Genomic DNA, 22056 nt, shown 5'->3' with positions numbered 1-22056 from the left:
TCCATGTCTGCCCTCAGCGTCTGTAGCAAGTACAACGTAACCGGCTGCACATGCTCGCACACGTGTGTGCACATGCCAAGACCCCCGAGCAGTTGGTGCTATATTAGTCTGGTAGTAGGATGGGAAGGAAATCCCAAGGACACGAGAGGAGCATCCCCGCCCTCCATATGCCCAGGACTTCTGTTTCATTCAATTAATCACAGTTCAGTTTATCGATCTGACACTGGAGAACAATGACATCTACCCTGAGTCGATGTTTTCCTTCATTTCTTAGGGGAGCCATGCTTTCAAGCACATTTTCCATTCACGGTTTCTGATCGTGGTTAAATGCAGGATGTTTACATATAAATGAACGTCTGTTACATTCAAGCCCTTGCCAAACAAATTCACACAATCCTGATTAAGCCTCTCGCCACCAGGGAAAGCTCTCTGTATTTTGCAGCATACTACAAACAAGGAGTTGTGGTGTCTGGTACCTGTGGCGACCGTAACGATGCATTTTACGTCAACCAGCCAGAGCTAAACGGAGCAGGAAGGGAGGAGGGACCACAGCGTTGGAGCAGTAGCTCGAAGGATGCCGGAAGCTGAGGCGGAAAATCTTAAGAAGCGTCCAAGAAAAGTTGCTGGAGTGGATGCTCCAGATAAAAAGAAACTTGGCGTTCAGAGGAAGGATTAAAGTCAAAAAAGACTTGAGTGCTCCTGGGGATGGGGGACAGACAGTGAGCTCACCTGCGGGCATACGTCATGAGGACACGTCAACAATGTTTGTTTAACTACACTCACTTCCAGAGGGGGGAATCGGAAGTTCAGCACTCCAGCTTTAAAGGGACAGTGCACCTCAAAATCAAAAATACATATTTTCCCCCTTACAGTGCTGTTTATCAGTCTAGATTGTTTTGGTGTGAGTTACTGATTGTTGGAGGTATCAGCCGTAGAGATGGCTTAACAGAAACGGACCTTGTTGTGAGCAGTTTCATGGAGGAACTATTTTCTTTCTACTGGACTACACCCACCAAACATATCCTTGCACAGAAGGAAGTGTGCATCTACTGCTAGCTCACCTAGCACCACGGAACTAGCTGACATTACAGCTCAGTCGAGGACGACGTCATTAATGTTTATTCTACTCAATTCAATTCAGTTCAATAGAACTTTATTTATCCCACAGGAAATTCTTCTGCCAGGGAATGCTTCAAATTACAGTAATACTAAGTACAGTAACCACAATTTAATGTTCACAACCAATAACAACCAGAACAACCACTGGGTTCCCAGCGTCAGGGTCACTCACTGGACCCAGTTTTACAAAGTACGAGTATTAAATATCTGGCAAAATATAAAAATATACAAGGTAAGAAGTATATTCAAGGAACAAAAGCAAAACCAGTGCCTAATAGAGTAACAGTAGGAGTAAGATAAGTATAAGAGTTACTAAAAATGAACCAAAATGGTGGAAAAAAACAGACTGCGCCGGATAATCAATGTTATATTGTATATGATTAAACAACGAGAAGTGGTATTGCACATGAATTTGAGAAAATGATATTGCACTAAGTAATCATGATATTGAAAAGTAGTATTGCACATGATGTAAAAATATTGAACAAGATATTGAAAAGTAGTGACGAAAATTATATAAAGTGACAGTGCCCCTAATGTAGGTGAGTATTGTTGTCAGTGTCCTTTGTATTAGCTCTCCTTCCTATAGAAGAAGGCGGAGTTACACAGTCTGATGGTAACAGGTAGAAGAGATGTTCTGTGGTGCTCCTCTCATGTTGTCTCAAGTGTGAGCCTCTCGTCCATGAGTAGATGCACATATCCTTCTGTGCCATGATACGGTTGGTGGGTGTAGTTCAGTAGACAGAAAATAGCTCCTACATGAAACTGCTTGCAACAAGGTCTGTGGATTATCTTGGGTAACCAGGTCATGGTTTCTGGGAAGAGACATTGCTGTAGAGTTTTTCAAATGTATTTTTTTGGCACTTTGAGCACCACAAGCCGAGTGCCATCTAGGTCTAGTTATTTCCAACACTCAGCAACTCATAACAAAACAATCTAGATTGATAAATAACACTGAAGGTACGAGGAAGAATAAATATTTTTCATTTTGGGGTGATATGTTCCTTTAATCTAATTCAGGGTTTTATTTAAACTGCATTACATAACAAAGACAAAGATAAGGAAATCTTGGCAAACATAAATTTCAGGCTTATTTTAATCTTTGCATGGCTCTGATTGGTCCCAGTCCAGACCTTAAAAATGACTTCTCCAGGCTACAGTACCATGGAGCTGTTTTTGTGGCTCCCAGTAGGTACATCGATTATCACAACATGCTGATTTTTTTTGCTCTTTTCCTTCACATTTTCTATCTCCCCAAGTTTCTAATTAACTCCATTTTTTGCAAACTCTTAATACCATTCACACTTTTTTTCCATAAGGCCTTTTATTATCCAAATTACCTCGCCGCACAGCTCAGTCATTAGTTGCGGCTGAATTACAAAAAGAATCCCCTTAACCGTGTTGTTGATTTTTACAGCAAATTTAAGTCATTGCTCACTACTACTCCTTGGATTGCTTCATTTTTCCACTCAACTATTCCCCTGGCATCACTTGCTTTAATAATTGCCGCCGGCGTACACAAGTTGATAGAAATGTGTGCTTATGTTGCCACATTTCTACGACTTATTCCATCCTACCCTAATTTATTATTCATTCCCTGCCACATCTGGTCATTAACAGGGCTCATACTAATGGTGTGACGCTGCTTGATGGCATAGTTGGTGGATTACTGCGTATGTCTTCCTCTGGCACTAGTGCTTTTGAGGATCAGTCACAGTGTCGAGGCTCTGGACTCAGATTTAATTGGAACTGTGGACCAGGACCACACAAAATCTCTTTTTCAGTTTGGCACAGAGCTAAAGATGTCTGCATTATAAGTTGCCTGCATTATCATTTCATAGGGGCATAACTTCTTGCCTAAATTCATTCAATACAGTTGGCTCATAGGCTATATACTAATTGAATTACTGGTATAGAGGAATCGATGGCTCCGTTAAAAGCTTTCTTTCTTAACGTGGCTTCGCTTTGAAGAAGAGAAGACCATTAGTGCATGTTTTTGTGGAATAAACAGTAAAATAGGTCCCCTTTGAAACAAGAAAGCATTCAGATAAAATTATACTTGTGATAAAATGGCACGCTGTCTATTCCCCACAGGGTTGGTAAGTGTTGATTGGATTATTTTACACATTCAGAGCTACATTAGCACTTAGGCTTTTTTAAGGTGAGCTTGCCACCTGAAAAACAAGATTCCCTCTGTATTAAATGCCAAATGTATTTGGCTTTTTTCCCCCTGTCGTGCTGAAGCAGCGCAGACAGAGACAAAGCTGCTGTCAGGGCTAATCTTGTACATTGTGTAAATTAATTTTGACTGAATTAACTTATGCGCAGGTTGAGCTGAATGCAGGTGGCTGTCTCTGAGTCCGTAGCACCTCAAATATTTCCTTTGACATCAAATATTCCCTTTGAGAGTGCAGCTAATAGCTGTGCTCTCAGACTGTCTCAGTTTGAGATCGAAGTTCTTTGCTCCAGGCTGAGGTTGCTGGTCCAGATTCATGTTAAACAACTTATTTCTTTCCCAAGGTTCACTTCTATTTTCTGTAGGATTTTTATAAATCTATAGCATAAATAACTGGAAGGCATGTGAAGGCCGGAGGCCCAATCAAACGTGACATTGCAGGCGAGGACTGGAACAGTCAAAGTGTCACTTCGATGATGAGCCGTCTTCGTCATCTCTGACAAGTGTTTTCCTGTCTCCTTGCTCTTTCCCTCACTCTCTCTCTTTCAATCTATTTTATTCTCTCAGTCTCTGCAGTATCTGCCAGTCTATTTGAGCTGAGTATAATTTCCAGTGTGGTTTCCTGTTTGAGGCTGTTCTGGGCTCTGCTATCTGTGTTTCAGCTCCTTAGTAGATGCTTTTGTTCTTGTTACATGGTCTTTATTGGCAGATGGAATTTGCTTAGTTGTCATAGAAGTGCAGATGTTCATGTGATCATTTTCTGTGCTGCTCCTTGAAGGTATACAATGCAGGAAAAAAAGGTATAAGCTCATACAGAAGTAATCCCTCTTGGTCAGCACTTGTAACCAAGTAGTATTGTGTGGTGGTTTGTTTATCTGCAGAGACTCTGCCCTGTATTTTCTTTTTTTCTTATTATTCTGCTGTGGTTACAGCATGCAGATGAGGTTGGGAGTTGGCGTTGCAGAGAGTTGTATGAGTAGACTGACACCACTTTAGTGTCTGTATGTTAAATGAAGCTACTGTACTACCCTGCCTCTGTCCGAGGGTAACCAAGTCTGTTTACCAGCACCTCTAAAACTCCTCTGAAGCTCACTAATTAACACATATCTCGCAGGTTGTCTGGTAACCTCAGGGTGACAATCACTGCTTATGAGCTGCTATTTTTATCGTAAGGATGTATGAAATGACAACATGAAAACAGTGAGAGAATGTAAGAGGAGTCTAATGTAGAGATGAACTGACAGAGAATTATCACCTTACTACTGCTCTATAGCATCATTTTCAGCAACAGAGGGCAACTATGTTCAGCAAAAAAAAAAAAAGCTTTAACAACTGAGTATGTTCACCTGCACAGCACAGAACAACAGACAGACACCATTGGCAACTAGCTTGTGAACATAGTGGAGCATTTAGCAGCTAAAGAGCCATGGAGCAGATGGTGGAGACCAAAAACAGAGCTAAAAGGGGAGTGAATATTGGACTTACATCCACCGAGTGGACAGAAACACAACTCCAAATGAATAATAATGTTGTTCCATATGTGTAAATAAGCTGTCTGGTAATTGTATTACCTTAAAGGTGATGATATGTCAATTTTGTCTACTTTGAAGGCCCTGACACCCCAAGCCGACAGTTGGCCGTCGGTCGAAGTTGGGTTGTCGGCGAGCGTCTGTCGCCCTAGTTTTTGCGGTGTGTCCCGCACCGTCAGCACTTCGGCATCTGCGGTTTTTTGGCTTTTCTGAGCATGTTGAATCGGCGGCCGAGCTTTCCGGTGAGAGAGATCACTCTGATTGGCTGTTCAGGTTTTATTTCCTCGCCCCTGCCTGTAGTGAAACCGGGGCTAGCCGGTGCTTCCTCCTCAGGCTCCACTTCACTCAGCTGCCTGACAGACCGTTCTTCCCACTTTAACCTGAATAACAAACCGGGGCTAGCTGTGAGGCTAGCGGAGCATTGGGCACCGCTACCGAATTTGAGGTACCAGCAGCCCCAGTAGTGGTTCAAATGTGAACAGAACCTAACCCATAATTTATTTCCGTCGCCCCAAAGTGGCCAGAAAAATCAGTTATTGCTTGTTCTAGGACTTAATGGAGAGCTACAAAAATGGACCCTGAGGTGAGATTGTTTTTTTCAGTTGCTGTTTCAAAGATGAAACTAAGCTGTTAAAACTTGGATTTACATCAGGAACTGTCTGATCCAAAATAAGTAAACAATATTATTACCATGCCAGCTTTCTGCACAGTACATTCTGATTCACTTTAATATGCACCAAAGATGCATTGAGGCTCAATATTCAGCCATAAAACAGGCAGGTCAAGCTGTGGGGCCCTTCTAGAGTGGATGTGTCATTTTCCAGACGCACTCAGATTGGAATGAAAGAATACTCATCAGCATATTTATTGCTGTCTTCTCTCTATCTGTGTCTATCTTTCTCTGTAATAATCTGGCCATCATCTCAGTTCATCTTTCATGGTTGGAATTCTTTGTTTCTCCTCAACTGGATGTTGATGTGGCTCCAAATCTCTGTGTTTCTCACTCCACTAATATCCATAGGGAGGTTGACGTTGATCCTATTTTCTGGTCTGAAACTCGGTGAACAAAGCCCAATCTTCCCATCCCTCTGTTCTCCACTCCTCTGTCTCCTGCTTCCCTCACTCATCCTGATAAATTATGCAGAGAATTTCTCTTTGATGGGGGACTAATTGCTCCACTTCAATGTGTGAGTCTTTGATAAACAACTTGACGCAGGGAACTAAGTGAAATTATTAGTTGAGTGTTAACAATGTAATGTTGGGTGGTAAACTGTGTTTCCCTAAGCTAGTGATTAAGTAAAACAGCTAAAAAAATTGCTATGATCACTACAAGATAGCTGCAAGACAACTCAAAAATAATACTACAGCCACTGCATCTCGGCATTCAGACGACACTGACAGCCGCTTTGCCCCCGAGGCACTGTGCCAGTCGACTTAGACTTGTCAGCAGAGTGAATTAGGAAATACATTTATGTTTGGTAATATCGTGTGACTGGAGCTTTTGCCGTTGTGAGGGGTTTTCTGTTTTCGAGTGAATCGCTAATGATGCTGTTATCTGGGGCTCGAAGCCTGATTAGCTTGACGGATGGAGGAGACATTGGCAGCATGAACTCCTCTCTTCTGTCAGTCTCGCTGAGCTTGTATGTGCATCTATGTGTGTGAGGAGGGAGACAGGGAGTTGATGAGTTTGTGGGGGAGACTGATACAGAAACTGACAGTGACCGAGACACACACACACACACAGTCTGATAAGGGAAAATAGGGCCCCTCCTGCTTTTACTCCTCTGCCCTGAGTCGAGCTCACACACAGACACCGAACCACTGCAAAGGAGCCACAGAGCAAGAAGTGAGCAGCAGCCGCCTGCCTGCCTGACTGTCAGCCCACCAATGTGTAGGAGGAGGAAGAACACATGCCTAATCTTCTTATCATCTCATCCAGCTCTGCCTTTAAAATATTTAGCTATATGTCGCCTGGTTAGTGGGAGGGAAGCTTTGGTGTGAAACTAGATGGAGAGGAAGAATGTGACAAGAATTAAACCTGTCTGAATGGGATCAAAGTGTGCGTGCCTGTGTTGGAAAGTATTGTTCCCTCACAGTGAGTATTGTCAGTCACCAGATATTCACCATGTGCAGAGGGAGTTCTTTTGTGTGTTCGCCTTTTCTGGTGGATATTGTTAATGTGCCTTCAGTACTGTCCCCACCAGAGAAATGAAGGCATTGGTCAATTGTTCAAGCACTTAAATTGAGCTATGTTTATATTTTCCTGACAAGCGACCTTTTGTGGCCGAATGAATAATAGCTTTTGTATGTCAGAAGCAAAGGTGGATGTAGCACAAGGTAATTATAGTGCTGCAAAAGCTCTTAGAGAGGAGGTCTGGGTGGATGGTGGGAGTAACGCAACAAAGTCTGTGACTTGACATCAGAGAGTACTGTTTGTATGTAGTCTCCTACCATCTGTCATCATTGGTATCGTAGCCTCAACCGATTTGTTGTAATCATAGACTGTATATTAAGCTGGGCGACAATGTATATTAAGATTTACTCCTGCTGTTCAAAAATGAAGCCAAAGTATCGCGGATATGGCCACTGCCATCTCGCGCTGGTGATGTCATGTGGAGCCAAAGTCTGTAAAGTAGCAAACTTTGCAGACTCGAGTTCCTGCCCATATACCCGTTTGACAAATCACGAGCAGCGCCATTGATTGTGAGCGCACAGATTGACACACAAAGCTGTCAAACATGACACCAACCCCCCTTTTTATAGCATTAAATCACGAGGTAAAACCAAACTTAGCAGAAAAATAAGCACTTGAACAAACATTAAAAGAACTACCTGAAATGACAGAAACCACTTTTGGAAACATTTATTTGACAAGTACTTTTTGAACTTTTAGTATGACACATTTTCCATCAGCTAACAAGGAGGGGGGCGGGGTTTATGACTCATTGCAGCCAGCTACCAGGGAGTGATTGAGATGTTTTGGCTTCACTTTTGGGGAGCTGTCATATTATCCGTCTTTACAGTCTATGGTTTTAACCATGATGATGATGATTTCTTTTTAAGGTGCCTTGTGGAGTTTTCTTGTGAGCCAAGTTATGTCATCCTCGCCAAAACATTGTATCCTTGACTCCAAATGAGTAATGCTGATTTTTAGCTTGACTAGCAGCTCCTTGGCTCGCTTTGTCGGTTGGTCAGACCACAGGAATTTCCCCATTCATTGGCGGCCACAGGTTTTGCCCTAGGAGGCTGACATTTGACAAGGAGGTCACAGCTATTGCAAATTTGCAAATTTGTGCAACCTAACACCCATGCTTGAAGGATACAGTTGCATTCTTCTTCCTTCTTGCCTTTTCTGGCACGTTGCTACAATTCTTGACATGTTACCACCAACAACCATGTGTTGCCAACCTGGTGACTTGCTCCCTAGATTTAGCAGTTTCGAGTTAGAGCTGCTAACATTTAACGTTAACTAGCTCTCCTCCTCCTGATTTCAACATAGATTTGTTACTGACAATGTAGCATTATCAGGGAAACAACAGGGTGATGCTGATGCTCAGTGCTGAGTCTACTGTGTCCTTTCTTTCTGAAGGGGTCCTGGGGAAGATTTCTGTTTGTCCCAAACACATTTTGTATTGTCCCTGGGAAGCTGGGACACCGTTAGTCTCAAGCCCTGCTTTTTAGCCTGTGTATCTGACGTAAAAGAAAAACATCAACCACTGCCATCATAGAATGTCATCTTATTTGCTGACTGACCTAACCAGGGAAATATCACCAATACTGATGATCAGCCAATAAATTGGTGTATCCCCACTTTCACGATAATGCCGTCCCAGTATCAGCAGTAACCCCTGTTTGAGTGCAGTGCAAAGCTTTATCTAGCCTATATCTTTCCAAAGCAAATTGTGGTTCTGCTATAGAGCTTTTAAAATGTGACAAAACACTAATTAGTTAACCTCGTTTGTTAATACAAAACAGACTGGAAGTAAAAGTGGACCAAAGCTGTTACCCTAGCAACAGAAGAGCAATGAAATGGTCTATAGCCTGAATCACTGATGTCGCACTTCAACATCAATAGTCGCTTCCAGGTAGACAACTGGCAATTGATTTCCATTGCGGAGATATGTAAAATGAGCACTTGTTTATTTCTGCTGCCATTTAACTGTAACCAGTGTTGGGCAGTAACGGTAACGCCTTACTCGTAATAACATTACTTTTTTTCCCAGTAATTGTATTTGATTTCTATTATTACTAATGAAATTTCAATAATAATATTACAGTTACTCCAAAACCAAACAACTCGTTACTTTTGTTATCACATCACTACTGACTTAAAATAGCCAATAACAATCATCTCAGCGGACTCATTTTAGTAATTGTTGTGCTGCACGCGCACGTCATAAAGCAACAAGCTAGTTGGAAACGCTTACCTTAGCAGCAGGAAATATTCCTGTTACTTTGATTTTGTCGGTAGTAAAGATGACAAGAACACTGGTGATGAAGGTAGTCGGACTAAAGCTCCTTCCACTGCAAAAACCACGTCCTCAAACCTCTGGTCCGAAACACCGTGGCTCCTACGACCAACAAAACAACAGCTTGGAGCTCCAGGATATAGACCGTACCAAAGGTGAGCCCTCCTCGGCCGCGAAGGACAGCTGTAGCGCTACACTGGCCAAACAACCAAAATTAGATTTTAATCGTGGACAGCTGCTGTTACAAAGAAGTTATGAAGCGTGTGGATGGATATGTTGTGGATGAAAAGTTGCTCTACCAGTGACTCTGTCTTTCAGGCAGAAAATACCTGTCACAGGCAACACAAGACCTCCAGTTAAAATAAGCTAACTAGCATTAGCTACACTGACCAGCAATTACTCTGACATTCACACAGAGGCACACATCTCAATTTTGGGGAGATAGGCAAATACCATTTTTATGGAGTGTAACGGAAAAGTAATATAATGAGTAGTGTACCCAATTACTGTTGGCAGGGAGCAATAAGTAATGTAATTAATTAATGAGTACTGAGTAATGCATTACATTTTTAGAGTAGCGAGCCCAACACTGACTGTGATGCTTAAGAGTTAAACACATCTTTGTAAACCACTGACACCTAAGCTAAACAATGTAACTTAGCTTAGCCCTAACACAGCAAAATGTGTTTTACCCACCAGAAAAAGATAAATATCATTTTAAGTGTACGCTAGATTTGAATATTTGCTCTGCTTTACCTCATGACAAGCCCTCTGGTTAGAGAGGGGCCTCTTCTGTCCCAAGGGTATTAAACCCTGTGAACCAGAAGGCCTCCATCTAAATTCAACAGCTGCTGCTGAAACCCCTCATCCTTCCCTTTTTACCCCTTCACCGTCTCTTGTTAACTCATTTTCCAGCCTTCAGTCGATTGCCTCTCTTGTTCTTGTATGTTCTCCACCCCACCCCACCCCCTCCGTTATTTTTGATTTTGATTGTATTTCACTCTCTTTGTCTCTGTTTTTTTGCTGTTTACTTTGATTATATGTCTTGATTTTTACGCTCTCATCATTTCTTCTGTGATTATTTTTTCCTTTCTTGTTTTGGTTCTGTTCAGCTCAGTCTTGTCTTCCAGCTATTCCTTGTCCACTGCCAATGATTCTCAAGGTTTCTGTTGATTATTGCAGTTTTTAATTAACCCTCTTTCTCTCTCTCTCTCTCTCTCTCTCTCTCTCTCTCTCTCTCTGTCTCTTGCTTTCTGTCTCCCTCTCTCTGCCTGCAACCCACCTCCTCTTTGTCTGCTGCCAGACAGCAGCAGATTGCAGGCTGGACAGGGCATGTGGGTGTTTGACATCACTCACAAAGCTGAGGGCCATGTACAATGTCTGCATGAACAAGCATAATTTGATATATTATTTGCACATGTACACACATACACACACATACCATTATAGACCTACACACATACTCACATATGCACACACTCTTGGCTTCCCATTCCAGCTTTCGACATCAGCGTGGATGCAAATAATTGAACAGACATCCGTTAAATTATACAAACACACAAACAAGCAAGTGTTTCTAGACCTGGCCGAACCGACAGGCCGAGAGATGGACACGCAGATAGAGAGCTTACAGAACGTCTATTACATTTATGCTATTATCATATTTTTGCAGCACAGGAGCAGATTAGTGTTTTAACGGTGGAGCCAGCGGAACAAATGATTGGCAAAGGGCTGTTTTTCATCCAGCTTATATAACTGACTCATTTTATTCACCCCAATGAAGACCACATCATGATTCCTTCCTCCCTCTCTGCTGTTTGGTGTGGTTACCATACGCATACTGTGTAGCATTACAAATGGCTCATTGGGAACAGATTCTGCCCTAATCAGTTCTGATGGGAAGCTTGTTTGTACCTGCAGCTGTGATTACGGCACTTGAAAACAACAGTTCAGCTTATTAAGAAATGGAGGAGAAATAAAACATAAAATTGGAGCTTGGATTCTGCCAAACCTGTCTCCACCCTTTGTCACAAACAAATTATTTTATGCAAAGCTAGCACTGTAGAGTGGGAGGTCATTGTGGAAATGTTTCCACTCAACATCTTACGCTGCAGTAATGCTGCTTGATTTTCAGCTACAGCTCTGGGGAGTGGCACAGATAGTATTTTTTTCTTCTCCTTGGTGGCTTTTCTTTATAAAACAGCTTGAACAGAAGCACTGAGTGGCAAGAAAAGCACCTAGAATCTCTTAGCAGACCAAAATAACAAGTCTCACCTACTCTCAATATATCAACCTAATATATTGGTCTCAAAATATTTACTCAAGAAAGCGAGGGAAAAGATCACAAGGTTGAACTATTTAGATACTTGTTCTGATCTAAGTTACTGTTTCAGTGTATAAACCGAGCAGTACATTGCAGTAACAGGCTGCATTTAAAACCATGGAACACAAGACAGGATTAGGAGCTGCTGTGTATGTCAATGCATATAACTCATTTACATCTCAATAAACCAAATATAAAATACACGGATGTTGAAATGCTGAACTAATTAACTGTTAATTGGTTTGGTAAATCAAATAAAAACATGTGCAGCCCTCAGCCCAGTCACAGGAAGAAAATGTTGGCATTGTATGTTCCTGCAAACCATGAATACATTATGTGCTTTTCAGTCATATCACATCAATGTTTCTCAAGGGATGTAGATTTCATTACATGCATATGAGATGACTTTGTCATAGGGAGGTGGAGGGAATAGTGGATGGTGTGCAGAACACTGTTCAAGACCAACAAAAAACAACAGTTGTTCAAAACCAATGTACCATGGTAGTTATTGTGCATTCTATATTGTAGTCTGTATCGTGCAGTGTGTAGCCTACTTACTGTTTTTATTATATAAGGCACCTGCACTGGTAACCTGGTCACTGCTGTGTTTTTTAGATTGTCTTTTTTTTGTAGGGTGCAGTGTGTACATACTGCTTCTGCTAGGCACATGGATTTACTGTAGTCTGCATTGCACCTTTAATTTTATTTTTATTTATTGCGTCTTTTTTTTTTAAAGAGAGATTATTTTTGTGGGCTTTTTGCCTTTAATGACAGGACAGTGAGTGAAAGGGGGAGACAGAGAGAGAGTGGGGACTGACATGCAGCAAAGGGCTGTGAGCCGGATTCAAACCCGTGGCCGCTGCAGCGAGGCGATGCCTCTGTGCACGGGGCGCAGGCACTATCCACTACACTACCGACGCCCTAATTTCTCGTAAATAACTGATGTCATTGCACACTGTCCTCTTATAAATCTGATAAACGAAACTAAACTAAACTAAACAGCAACAGGTGTTTTTTAGCGAGACATCAGCAGCATTTCCAGCTGATTGTGCCACCAGAAATAGGGTGTTTAAGCCAAAACATCATCTTTTCCAAACCACAACAAAGTTGTTTTTGTACCTAATTGTCATCACATATTAACCAGTGTTGCTGAAATGTTAAGAAACAAAACATTTCAACGCATCCGCCAAATAAAAATGTACAAAAGTTACATGTCTGTGGTTTGTAGAAACGTACAATGCTAGCAGTTATTCTGGCTATAGTTGAAGCCCTAAACCAAAAATTGGTCAAAACTGAGTTAAAACTAGAAGTTCACTACTGACATAAGTTTTACAAAATAAAGAATAATGATATAATAGCTGTAATTGAAAAAAAGACAAAACAGAGGTAAACAAACACCAAACTGCACTGATTGCGCTAAAGCTAGCTAAAACTAGCTAAAGCTAACTGGTGAGATAGCCCCAGCTAAACTTAGTTTAAGCCACATTTCTACTTGTTCTGTCATTGAAAAAACCCATTTTGATGCTTCATGATGTTAGTAATTGAGTTTTTAAATAGGGTAGTAGCTAAATAGTGTTAATAATAACAGAGAAAAGAAAAGTAACAGCAGACAAACATGTCATGTCAAACTTGCTAACTAAAAAGCTAGCTTAGCAGAGTAGTGGTTAATGGTAACTGACTCCAGTTGTATTAATGTGATTTGGTGGTTAATCTACATTTAAATCACATATATTTAGATATATGTGAATTAACTTATTATAACACATATTACTCATTTATTTGTTCAAATGGGTAAGAAAGCTCACAGAACACATTTTGTGATTACAAAGTAATTTGAAGCAGTAATTTGAAGGCATTTATTCAAGCTGTGAAACAGAAATAACTTACTTTTATTTCTGTTTCATGGCTTTCACAGCTTCACAGCCTACATGCCTTCAGATTATTGTGTCAAATTAATTTTTCTTCCCTGCTGTGTTGTCGCTGCTCTCAGCCTGTGTAAGATATTGACATCATAAAAAACTGTCATTATTCAAAATCACACCCCATAATGCATTATTGATCATCGTAAACAATTAACAGTGTGACAGTTTTGTACGCCCTACAATGGTGAAAATTATTCAAGGCGTTAAAATGGAATGTGACTGGAATACCAACGCAGTAATGTGCCTGTGAACTGTAAAGGGAACATGATAAATTGTGAGTTATACTGCAGAAGAATTCATCCTTGAAAGCCTGTAACGGAACTTTTCATTCAATCCACTGATATATTTGTGTGCACTGGGATTTTGTGTCAGGCTTGTTGTTGAATGTGTCATTTAAAAAGCTGAGAAGCGGCGGGGCCCATATGTAATACTTGGAGGTGCAGGGGATTATTGGTGTATTTTATCCCAGACTGCTGGTGCAAACATAATCACAGTTTAGAGCATCCTACCGAGTTGTGTGGCTTTTATATAAAGGGCAGAAAAATGTCATTTTCTTTATTGCAGATTATGTAACGGTAAAATGCATTTATAAGGCAATTGGTGAGCATATTAAGACCAGTCAGAAATAATAACATGCGAGATGCTGCATCGTGTGGGGCAGCATGTCGGAGCAGCTCTTTTTTTCCTATTTCTAAACATTTTTAATGCCTAACTTTTTTTGTGATCTTTCTCCCTGTGGGATCAACGAAGTGTCTTTCTATCCAAATAATAATAACAATAATGATGTGTTTCCCCCATGGGAACATCGTCTTCTCTTTCTTAGCACAGGGGCATGAACAGAACAAGACTCACAGAGCTTATATGGATTTAATGACTTGCTTATGTAACGTGGAGCTCCCACTTCCTACTCACCATACAACCCTCTTGACAATAAGGATAGAATATAAAGCTGCTGGTTTGTGGCCAATGTAAATCCTGTCCATTATACACTACATCCACTTTACATAAGAGACCTTTCTTGTCAGTCATAAGATGAAGTACCCTTTGAGAAGTCTGCGGGCTTGAAAGAGATGTAGCTGAGTCACTTTTCTATAATTAAGGGTCGAGTCCAATGTCTGGTTGCGTTAGGACCCCCACACTTTTAGTAAGTTTTATTTGAAGTGAAATGATGCAATTTGATGCAATGCACTTTCCAACAATTATACAAATAAATCAGTGTCCGGGCGGTTACGTGGTTTAAGATGTGACCGTTCTGGTTCAGCTGAGAACCTTTGTTGCACATTATTACCTGATTTATCATCATGTAGGCTATTTTTTCTGTCTCTCTTTACTGTCATACTATCAAATAAAGACAAAATGCCATTAGAGACGAATGTCACTGCTGGAAAAATGATCTTTGCATGAAACTTGGTTTGCAGTAGAAAGATGCAAATACTTTTGAAATTTGTGCTACATGACAAGAGAAAACAGAGGAAAAGGGCTGTGACATTTGCTTTTGCTCAAGAGGTAGAAAACCTACAACTACCAGAATGCACTGCACCACACCAGACCAGTAAATACTCCTGCTGGTGGTTGACGTAATGCAAGCTTGGCACTTTTACTACAGGAAGCACTATGGTATTACAACATATACTTAGTCAACAAAAAGGTTAGTGAAATGTATTGTAAAATTATAGACTTAATCTATCAACAAATCAGTTTTTATAAAACTATAGGCAAGAAATGATCTTTCTGAATCCTGTGTGTTCAGTAAAACTGGCACAGAAACAATTATACATTTATTTTATGAATTCATTTATGTAAAATTATTCCATATTGATGTTAAACATGTTTTTAAAATGATGTGTGGAACTTAGATTCACAGAAATGAGATGTTATTTTTTTAGATCATATATTCATACTGAATCTGCTCATTTTATATGGAAAGTTTTTCATCCATTTAAGCAAATGGTCTGAAAGGAAGCCCATTATCCACCCCTTCAAGCACGAAATGAAACTGCACTTAGAAACACTAAAAGGACTGACAAATTAAAAAGCCACCAAGAGTATGTGTGTTTACAATGTCTTAAAAACCTCTTCTTAATTTTAAGTGTATTTGTACCCCTTGTTCTTTGTCATTCTTGTTTATAATTGTACTCCTCCCTCCTTTTGTATTCTTTATGCTAATTGAATAAAGGAAGTTTTAAAAAGAAGGAAGCAATATGGCGGCCGGCTAACGATCTCAGATTACAAATAAATGATAATCTAATGTACGTTTCTGAGAACAATTGATGTCAGAAATAGGCTACGCAGTAACAGAGTTTTGGTTCACATCTTGTCAGCACTGCCTAGTTTTACCAGTTTTCAACTGCCGCTGTTTTTCACGATACATTGAAACAGTATGGCGGCCACTTCCTGTTCACAAACTCATTACAATTAAACAACAAGCAAACATATGCTCCTGATAAGATTTTAGGCGAGAATTAGCCTAGACCATGTAGCAACAGAATATTGGTTTATATTTTATCAGCATTGTCTAATTTAGGGTTTTTGGGTTTCTCCGGCCACTCTGACTTCCTCCCACAGTCCAAAGACATGCAGGTTAATTGATGACTCTAAATTGGCTGTAGGTGTGAATATGAGCATGAATGTTTGTCTGTCCCTATGTGTCAGCCCTGCAACAGTCTGGTCCTCTTGCCTAATGTCCGCTGGGATAGGCTCCAGCACCCCTGCGACCCCTAACAGTATAAGTGGTTACGAAAAATGAATGAATGTCTGTCTAATTTTACAGTTTGATCTAAGTTGGGTTGGGGCAGCTCTCTCTCAATCCACTTCTACACTCCTTGTGTCCATGATGGAAGCAGGCAGGCGACCTGCCTCATAAATGACAAAGTACAATCCCTGTGGTTCCTTATTATTTTACATCTATGGTAGCTTGAGCAGAGACCATTGATAAGTTGTTATAGAGCATCTCTGGTTCGATCAACAGTCCCAGAGCTGGCTGGTAATGAGCAGACAGATCTGGGCACTGGCAAGCTGGGGGGAAGTTCATCACAGTTCAGTTACATATACTATACAGGTTGGAAATTGGCAAACTATCTCTTTAAGAAAAAAAAGTAAAGAGTTTCATACTGGGCACTACTTTGCACTGAAAAGTTTGGCAAACTTGTACAGAGATGTTACACCATTAGTGTCAGCATACCTATGTTATACAGCTCAGCATATACCGTCAATGCTCAAAAGGTTAGTCATGCAATCAATACAACCGCAGAGTGGAAAAATGTGAGTTTAACAATACTGTGAAGGTCAGATAGCCTCCACAGTGCTTCTCACAGTGGATGTCTGCAGGGTTTGTGGGTGGCCCAGGCTGTTTTGTACAATTGCACACACTGCTACTGTAAATTTTATACACATTTCTATTTCTACCCACACACACATACATATATGCATACACACACTGCCTTCAGCTGTCAGGTATTTTTTATTTAGGAGCCTAGACAGCTCACAGTCGCTCCATCACCAGAACTTGTGTGACTGAGTGTGTTGGACAGAGTGGCTGAATATTTGGTTGAACTGACATTTCAGTGCAAAGATGCTTGCTGGTTCATTAATTGGTTGAGTGACAGTCCAAGCCTGTGAGTGTTGAATTAGCACATCGCTGGTTGGCTGCTTGAGTTGTTTAATGGCTGGTATTCAGCTGGCTGGCTGACTTGTTTGGTTTCTCACTGAGTGACAGGCTGGTTAACTGACACTTGATTCAGTAAAAACAAAAAGAGAGACTTCGTTATTCCTTCTCTCTTTCTGTGTTTTTCTCTTTGCACTGTCTCTCTCACATGCCTTCACTAGTTTCAGGTCATCTACTTTTCCTCTGCCCTCTCTGCATTTCCACTCCTGTGCTCTACTCCTCCACTCCATCACTTTACTCCTCAAGTCCTTGAACGCTGCCACTAATGGCTTCACCTCAGATGTGATTTCTTTCTCTGTCTCTCTTGGGGTCGCACAGCCCTTTCGCCTGAGGCCTCACGCTGCACTCATTCAAAACACCCACTGCTCTCCATGGTGCAAAAACACACACAAATAAAATCAGATGCAAAGACAGGATGCATACCTCCCAGAAGAGACAGATGGGCCACTTAATGTGAAATATGCGCTGTTACTCAAGGCGACTACACACAGATGGACACAGCGTCTATAAAGCATGTCTCTGTGTGTAAAAGGAAATATTGATGGGGGTCTTTTTTATAGTGGCAATATGGCTTTACATAATGTTTTACAGATAAACATGATGGGGAAGTCTTCCTTTTGCTCGCAAACACACACACCTTGTGCTCTGCTTCACAAACTTCCCAAGGCGGGTTTTCACAGGGAGTCACAGGGGAGGGTGAGGTGTTGACAACAATGTGAAGCAACTCTTTGAACTGTCTGTGTCGTTGTGTCGCTGACTGTTCCTGTGTTCCTCTCCACAGGGGAAGCCCTACGTGTTTGACCAGGTGTTCCCCACGAATGCCACTCAGTTACAGGTCTACAACACCTGTGCCAAGCAGATCGTCAAAGGTGAGCCACGTCAGTGGTTTGCTTTTTTGAGACAGACACAAAAGCGGAGAGAGAAAGCCAGTACACCGCAAATCACCATATACATGAGTATCAGCTTTGTCAGTTTTATGCTCTGTTCACTGACTGCATGCATTAGCAGTGAGAAAACCAATTTCCATGACATAATGTGGTCACATGACTTACAGGTATGAGCATCAACATGCACAGATTAACAGGATGCATGCTCATCACAGCATGGCGGGACCGGCATATCCAGAAGTCCCTAGATCAAACGAAACCAGTCGAGAGTCGAATCTTCTTTCCTTCGCCCCTCCCTCCGTCTGCCTCTCTTTACCGCCCCCCTGTTAGGGTCTCGTTTTTGTGCCACCTTCAAAGCGAATGTGGAACTCCATTGAACTAGCTCTAGATGGAGCATGAAAAAGAGATTGATTTGGTGCGAGAGATTACTTGCAGAGTGTGAGATTACCGAGTAGGCCGAGGAACGACGAAATAAAAAGGCGAGATGAATCGCGGCGCAGGGTTGGAAAAACTCGAGGTTGGGGCTTTAGCAAAATGAAGGAATGAGATGAAAAGTGAGATTTGAAATGTGTCAGGGGAAAAGGGTAACGGAGAGGGCGAGCAAGGCCAGAGAAAGCTGGTTTGGAGACATATTCATGTTTACACATTCTGTCCTTTTTTCTTTTGGTCGTTCTGTCAGGTTTTTTTTTCTGTTTTGCTGCCTCTTATTTTTGCCTCCTCACTGTCCTTCTCTCACACTCTTACTGACTGTTACTTCTGTGCTTTTCCTTTGTGGTAGTCTCATGTTGTGTAGCAGTCTTATCTCTGACTGTCATTATTTCCGTTCAGAGACATATTCTTTATTGTCTCTGCATTAAAGTCCTGGGGGAAAGAAAAAATGTCATCCTCTCCTCGGGGTGTTGACATTATCAACTCACTGCTGCAGAGAGGCATATTGGATTCATGCTCTTTAGACAGTTGAACCCTTTAGCCTAAATGAAGGACTGAATTTGTCATGTTTCCTTTAATTTGTTACACGTGATGGATGCAGTACTTGTACTTATTGTGTTCTATCTTTGTATCTTGAAGAGATACCTGTGTTTGTTCCTGATGTGAGTGTGGTGCAGACTGCAGAGGGGGTGTGGCACTTGGACATTGACAGTGGAAACACTTTTAGATCCACTATCCAGTAGGTTAAAAAACAGGTTAATCAATTATGCAGTGAGATTGCTCACCTGTTGTTGGTTGACTATACACGCATTTGATTTTTTGTCTTTAACATCTTTGACTCTGATGAAGACACAGTACTGTAGAAATGTTTGTTTGCACAATTAAAGGCTGCAAATCAATCAGTGTGTCTCAGTCCTTTTGTTTTCCCTCAAATAGATTAATTATTCTTTCCTCTATTATGTGTCACACTGTGTTTCGGTCTCAGTATGACCAGCGCGGAGGCAGCGGAAGACGTGGCTCAGCTGAGAGCTGCAAGAGTAAAGGCAGCACAGGAGAGGAGGAGAGGGAAGAAAGGGTGTCTCATTGTTCAACCCAGTCACCAGAATGAAATGGTTGCATTGTATGTTTCTGCAAACCACGGATATGTTCCATTTGTATGTTTCATGCATATCATATCAACGTTCAGAAAGTGACGTAGTTCAGATTACATGTATATGATTATATTTTTTTAACAGGAGAAGTGGATGGTGAAAGAGATGTCAGGACATTTCCAGCCATGTTTGTAGCAACAAAACCGGGTATTTTTTAACGAGAGGATGGGACATTTCCAGCCATGTTTGTAATTATGAACCAGGTATTTTTTTACGAGAGGATGGGACATTTCCGGCCACGTTTGTAGTTACGAACCGGGTATTTTTTTACGAGAGGATGGGACATTTCCGGCCACGTTTGTAGTTACGAACAGGGTATTTTTTTACGAGAGGATAGGACATTACCAGCCATGTTTGTAGCAACAAAACCGGGTATTTTTTTTTAACGAGAGGATGGGACATTTCCAGCCATGTTTGTAATTACGAACCAGGTATTTTTTTACGAGAGGATGGGACATTTCCAGCCACGTTTGTAGTTACGAACAGGGTATTTTTTTACGAGAGGATGGGACATTTCCTGCCACGTTTGTAGTTACGAACAGGGTATTTTTTTACGAGAGGATGGGACATTTCCAGCCACGTTTGTAATTACGAACAGGGTATTTTTTAACGAGAGGATGGGACATTTCCTGCCATGTTTGTAGCGACAAAACCGGGTATTTTTTAACGAGAGAGCTGGACATTTTCAGCCATGTTTTTAGTTACAAAGCCGGGCATGTTTTTGACGAGAGCTTGGGATACTTCTAGCCCCGTTTGCGGTGACCAAACCGGATATTCTAAGCCAAAACATGATGTTTTCCCAACCCAAACCAAGTTTTCATGCTTAAACCTAACCACATGTTAACCACAGCGTTCGTCAAATCATAAATTTGAAAATGAAAACAGACAGAAACTTAAAGTTTCTGTGTAACTGCTACATATAAAAAGTACAAATGTAACATATCCATGGTTTACAGAAAAGTGCAATGGCAACATTTACTCTGGCGGCTGAGTTGCATTGTTTCAGCCGGAGCCTTTATGATTAGTCTGTGGTCAGCTAACCTGTGGCAGCCGGCCTCTCAGGGTGAAATGTTTTTCTTTATCCATGTTTGACTTTTACCACAGGGGTTTATTAGACTGTGTCAGCAATATGACATTCAGCAGTGAGCTGCTTTATAACCTCAACCTCAACAGAATGTGTTGTTTTCACCGCCGCTCCTATCAGATGAATGGAGAGAGAAAATAATACATCCATACTCGCTTGCTACTTCACTGAGTGCCTCCTGGTGACTTTAACGCTGCAGGTAGGACGTTGTTTATTGTGTGCAGCCACAGAGGTCATTCAGCACCTAACCAAGCTTAAATACCACGTACCTTTCAGTGCACACAGGCTTTATGTGGCACAGTCAGATCTGTCTTTGGTGCAAAGGTTAAAGATATTTGTCTTTGTCTGTCTTCCTGTCTTATTGTTTTCATACCTGGCTGGCTGAAATCTGCAATTGTGTTGAATGTTGTTTTTGTTTGGCGCTCTTACTGCCATTCTCCATTTTCACAGACTTTTCTTTTTCTGTAACATGCTTTGTGTGTCTTCTTTTCTCATTATAGATGTACTGGGTGGATACAATGGGACCATCTTTGCCTATGGGCAGACGTCCTCTGGAAAAACACACACTATGGAGGTACAGTATCACTAAATAATTCAAAAGTAGACCTCTTGGTGTGGCACACACACGCACGCATGCACGCGCGCACACACACACACACACACACACACACACACACACACACACACACACGCATTTTTTTTAATAGAGTATATTCTCCTCTGCTCTCCTCTGACAGTACATCTCCCTCCATCACTGTCATCACTCACTATCTCTCTTTCCCAGCCTTCTGTGGGAACTAACCTCCTTTACAACTCTCTCTGGGAAACAACCCTGTTCCTTTTCAAGTCAAAAGCCTCTCTGCTCTCCTTTCTTTTACTATTCTCTCCACTTAATTCATCCCCGGGTCTGCATTTATCCTACTCTTCACTCACATGTTCTCATCTTGTCTCTTTCCTCTCGCAGGGGAACCTACACGATCCCCAGGGAATGGGAATCATCCCCCGCATCGCAGAGGACATTTTCGAACATATATTTGCTATGGATGAGAACCTAGAGTTTCACATAAAGGTTGGTATGAATTTCCATGTGTGTCTGTGTGATCAAGCGTGCAGTTGTGGTCACACAGGGATGCACATGCTCAATGTTACTGTATGATACATTCAGTGGGAATACAGCTTGGGCCTCTGATGTAATCCTCACATGGATGGGCTGAGTGGAAGCAGCCAAGCATCAATAAATCATGATATATAAACCATGATAATCCCACAACATTTATTGTGCTTTTTTTCCCTTTTACACAAC

At 41.4% G+C, this 22056-nt stretch overlaps 1 protein-coding gene across 1 annotated transcript in view; it reads left to right on the top strand.

The window, feature by feature from the left end:
- kif5ab (kinesin family member 5A, b) overlaps window positions 1-22056 on the top strand; it is a 105994-nt gene that overhangs the window by 10424 nt on the left and 73514 nt on the right. Inside the window, exons 2-4 of the mRNA XM_050039040.1 lie at window positions 17984-18071; window positions 21254-21327; window positions 21718-21822. Of these exons, the coding sequence (XP_049894997.1) occupies window positions 17984-18071; window positions 21254-21327; window positions 21718-21822 (267 nt within the window). The remainder of the gene's footprint in view (window positions 1-17983; window positions 18072-21253; window positions 21328-21717; window positions 21823-22056) is intronic.

Source organism: Epinephelus moara, chromosome 24 (genome assembly GCF_006386435.1).
Source record: "Epinephelus moara isolate mb chromosome 24, YSFRI_EMoa_1.0, whole genome shotgun sequence".
Classification (NCBI taxonomy): Eukaryota; Metazoa; Chordata; class Actinopteri; order Perciformes; family Serranidae; genus Epinephelus; species Epinephelus moara.
Note: the sequence above shows the minus strand (reverse complement) of the source record. Positions and strands in the feature narration are given on the sequence as shown.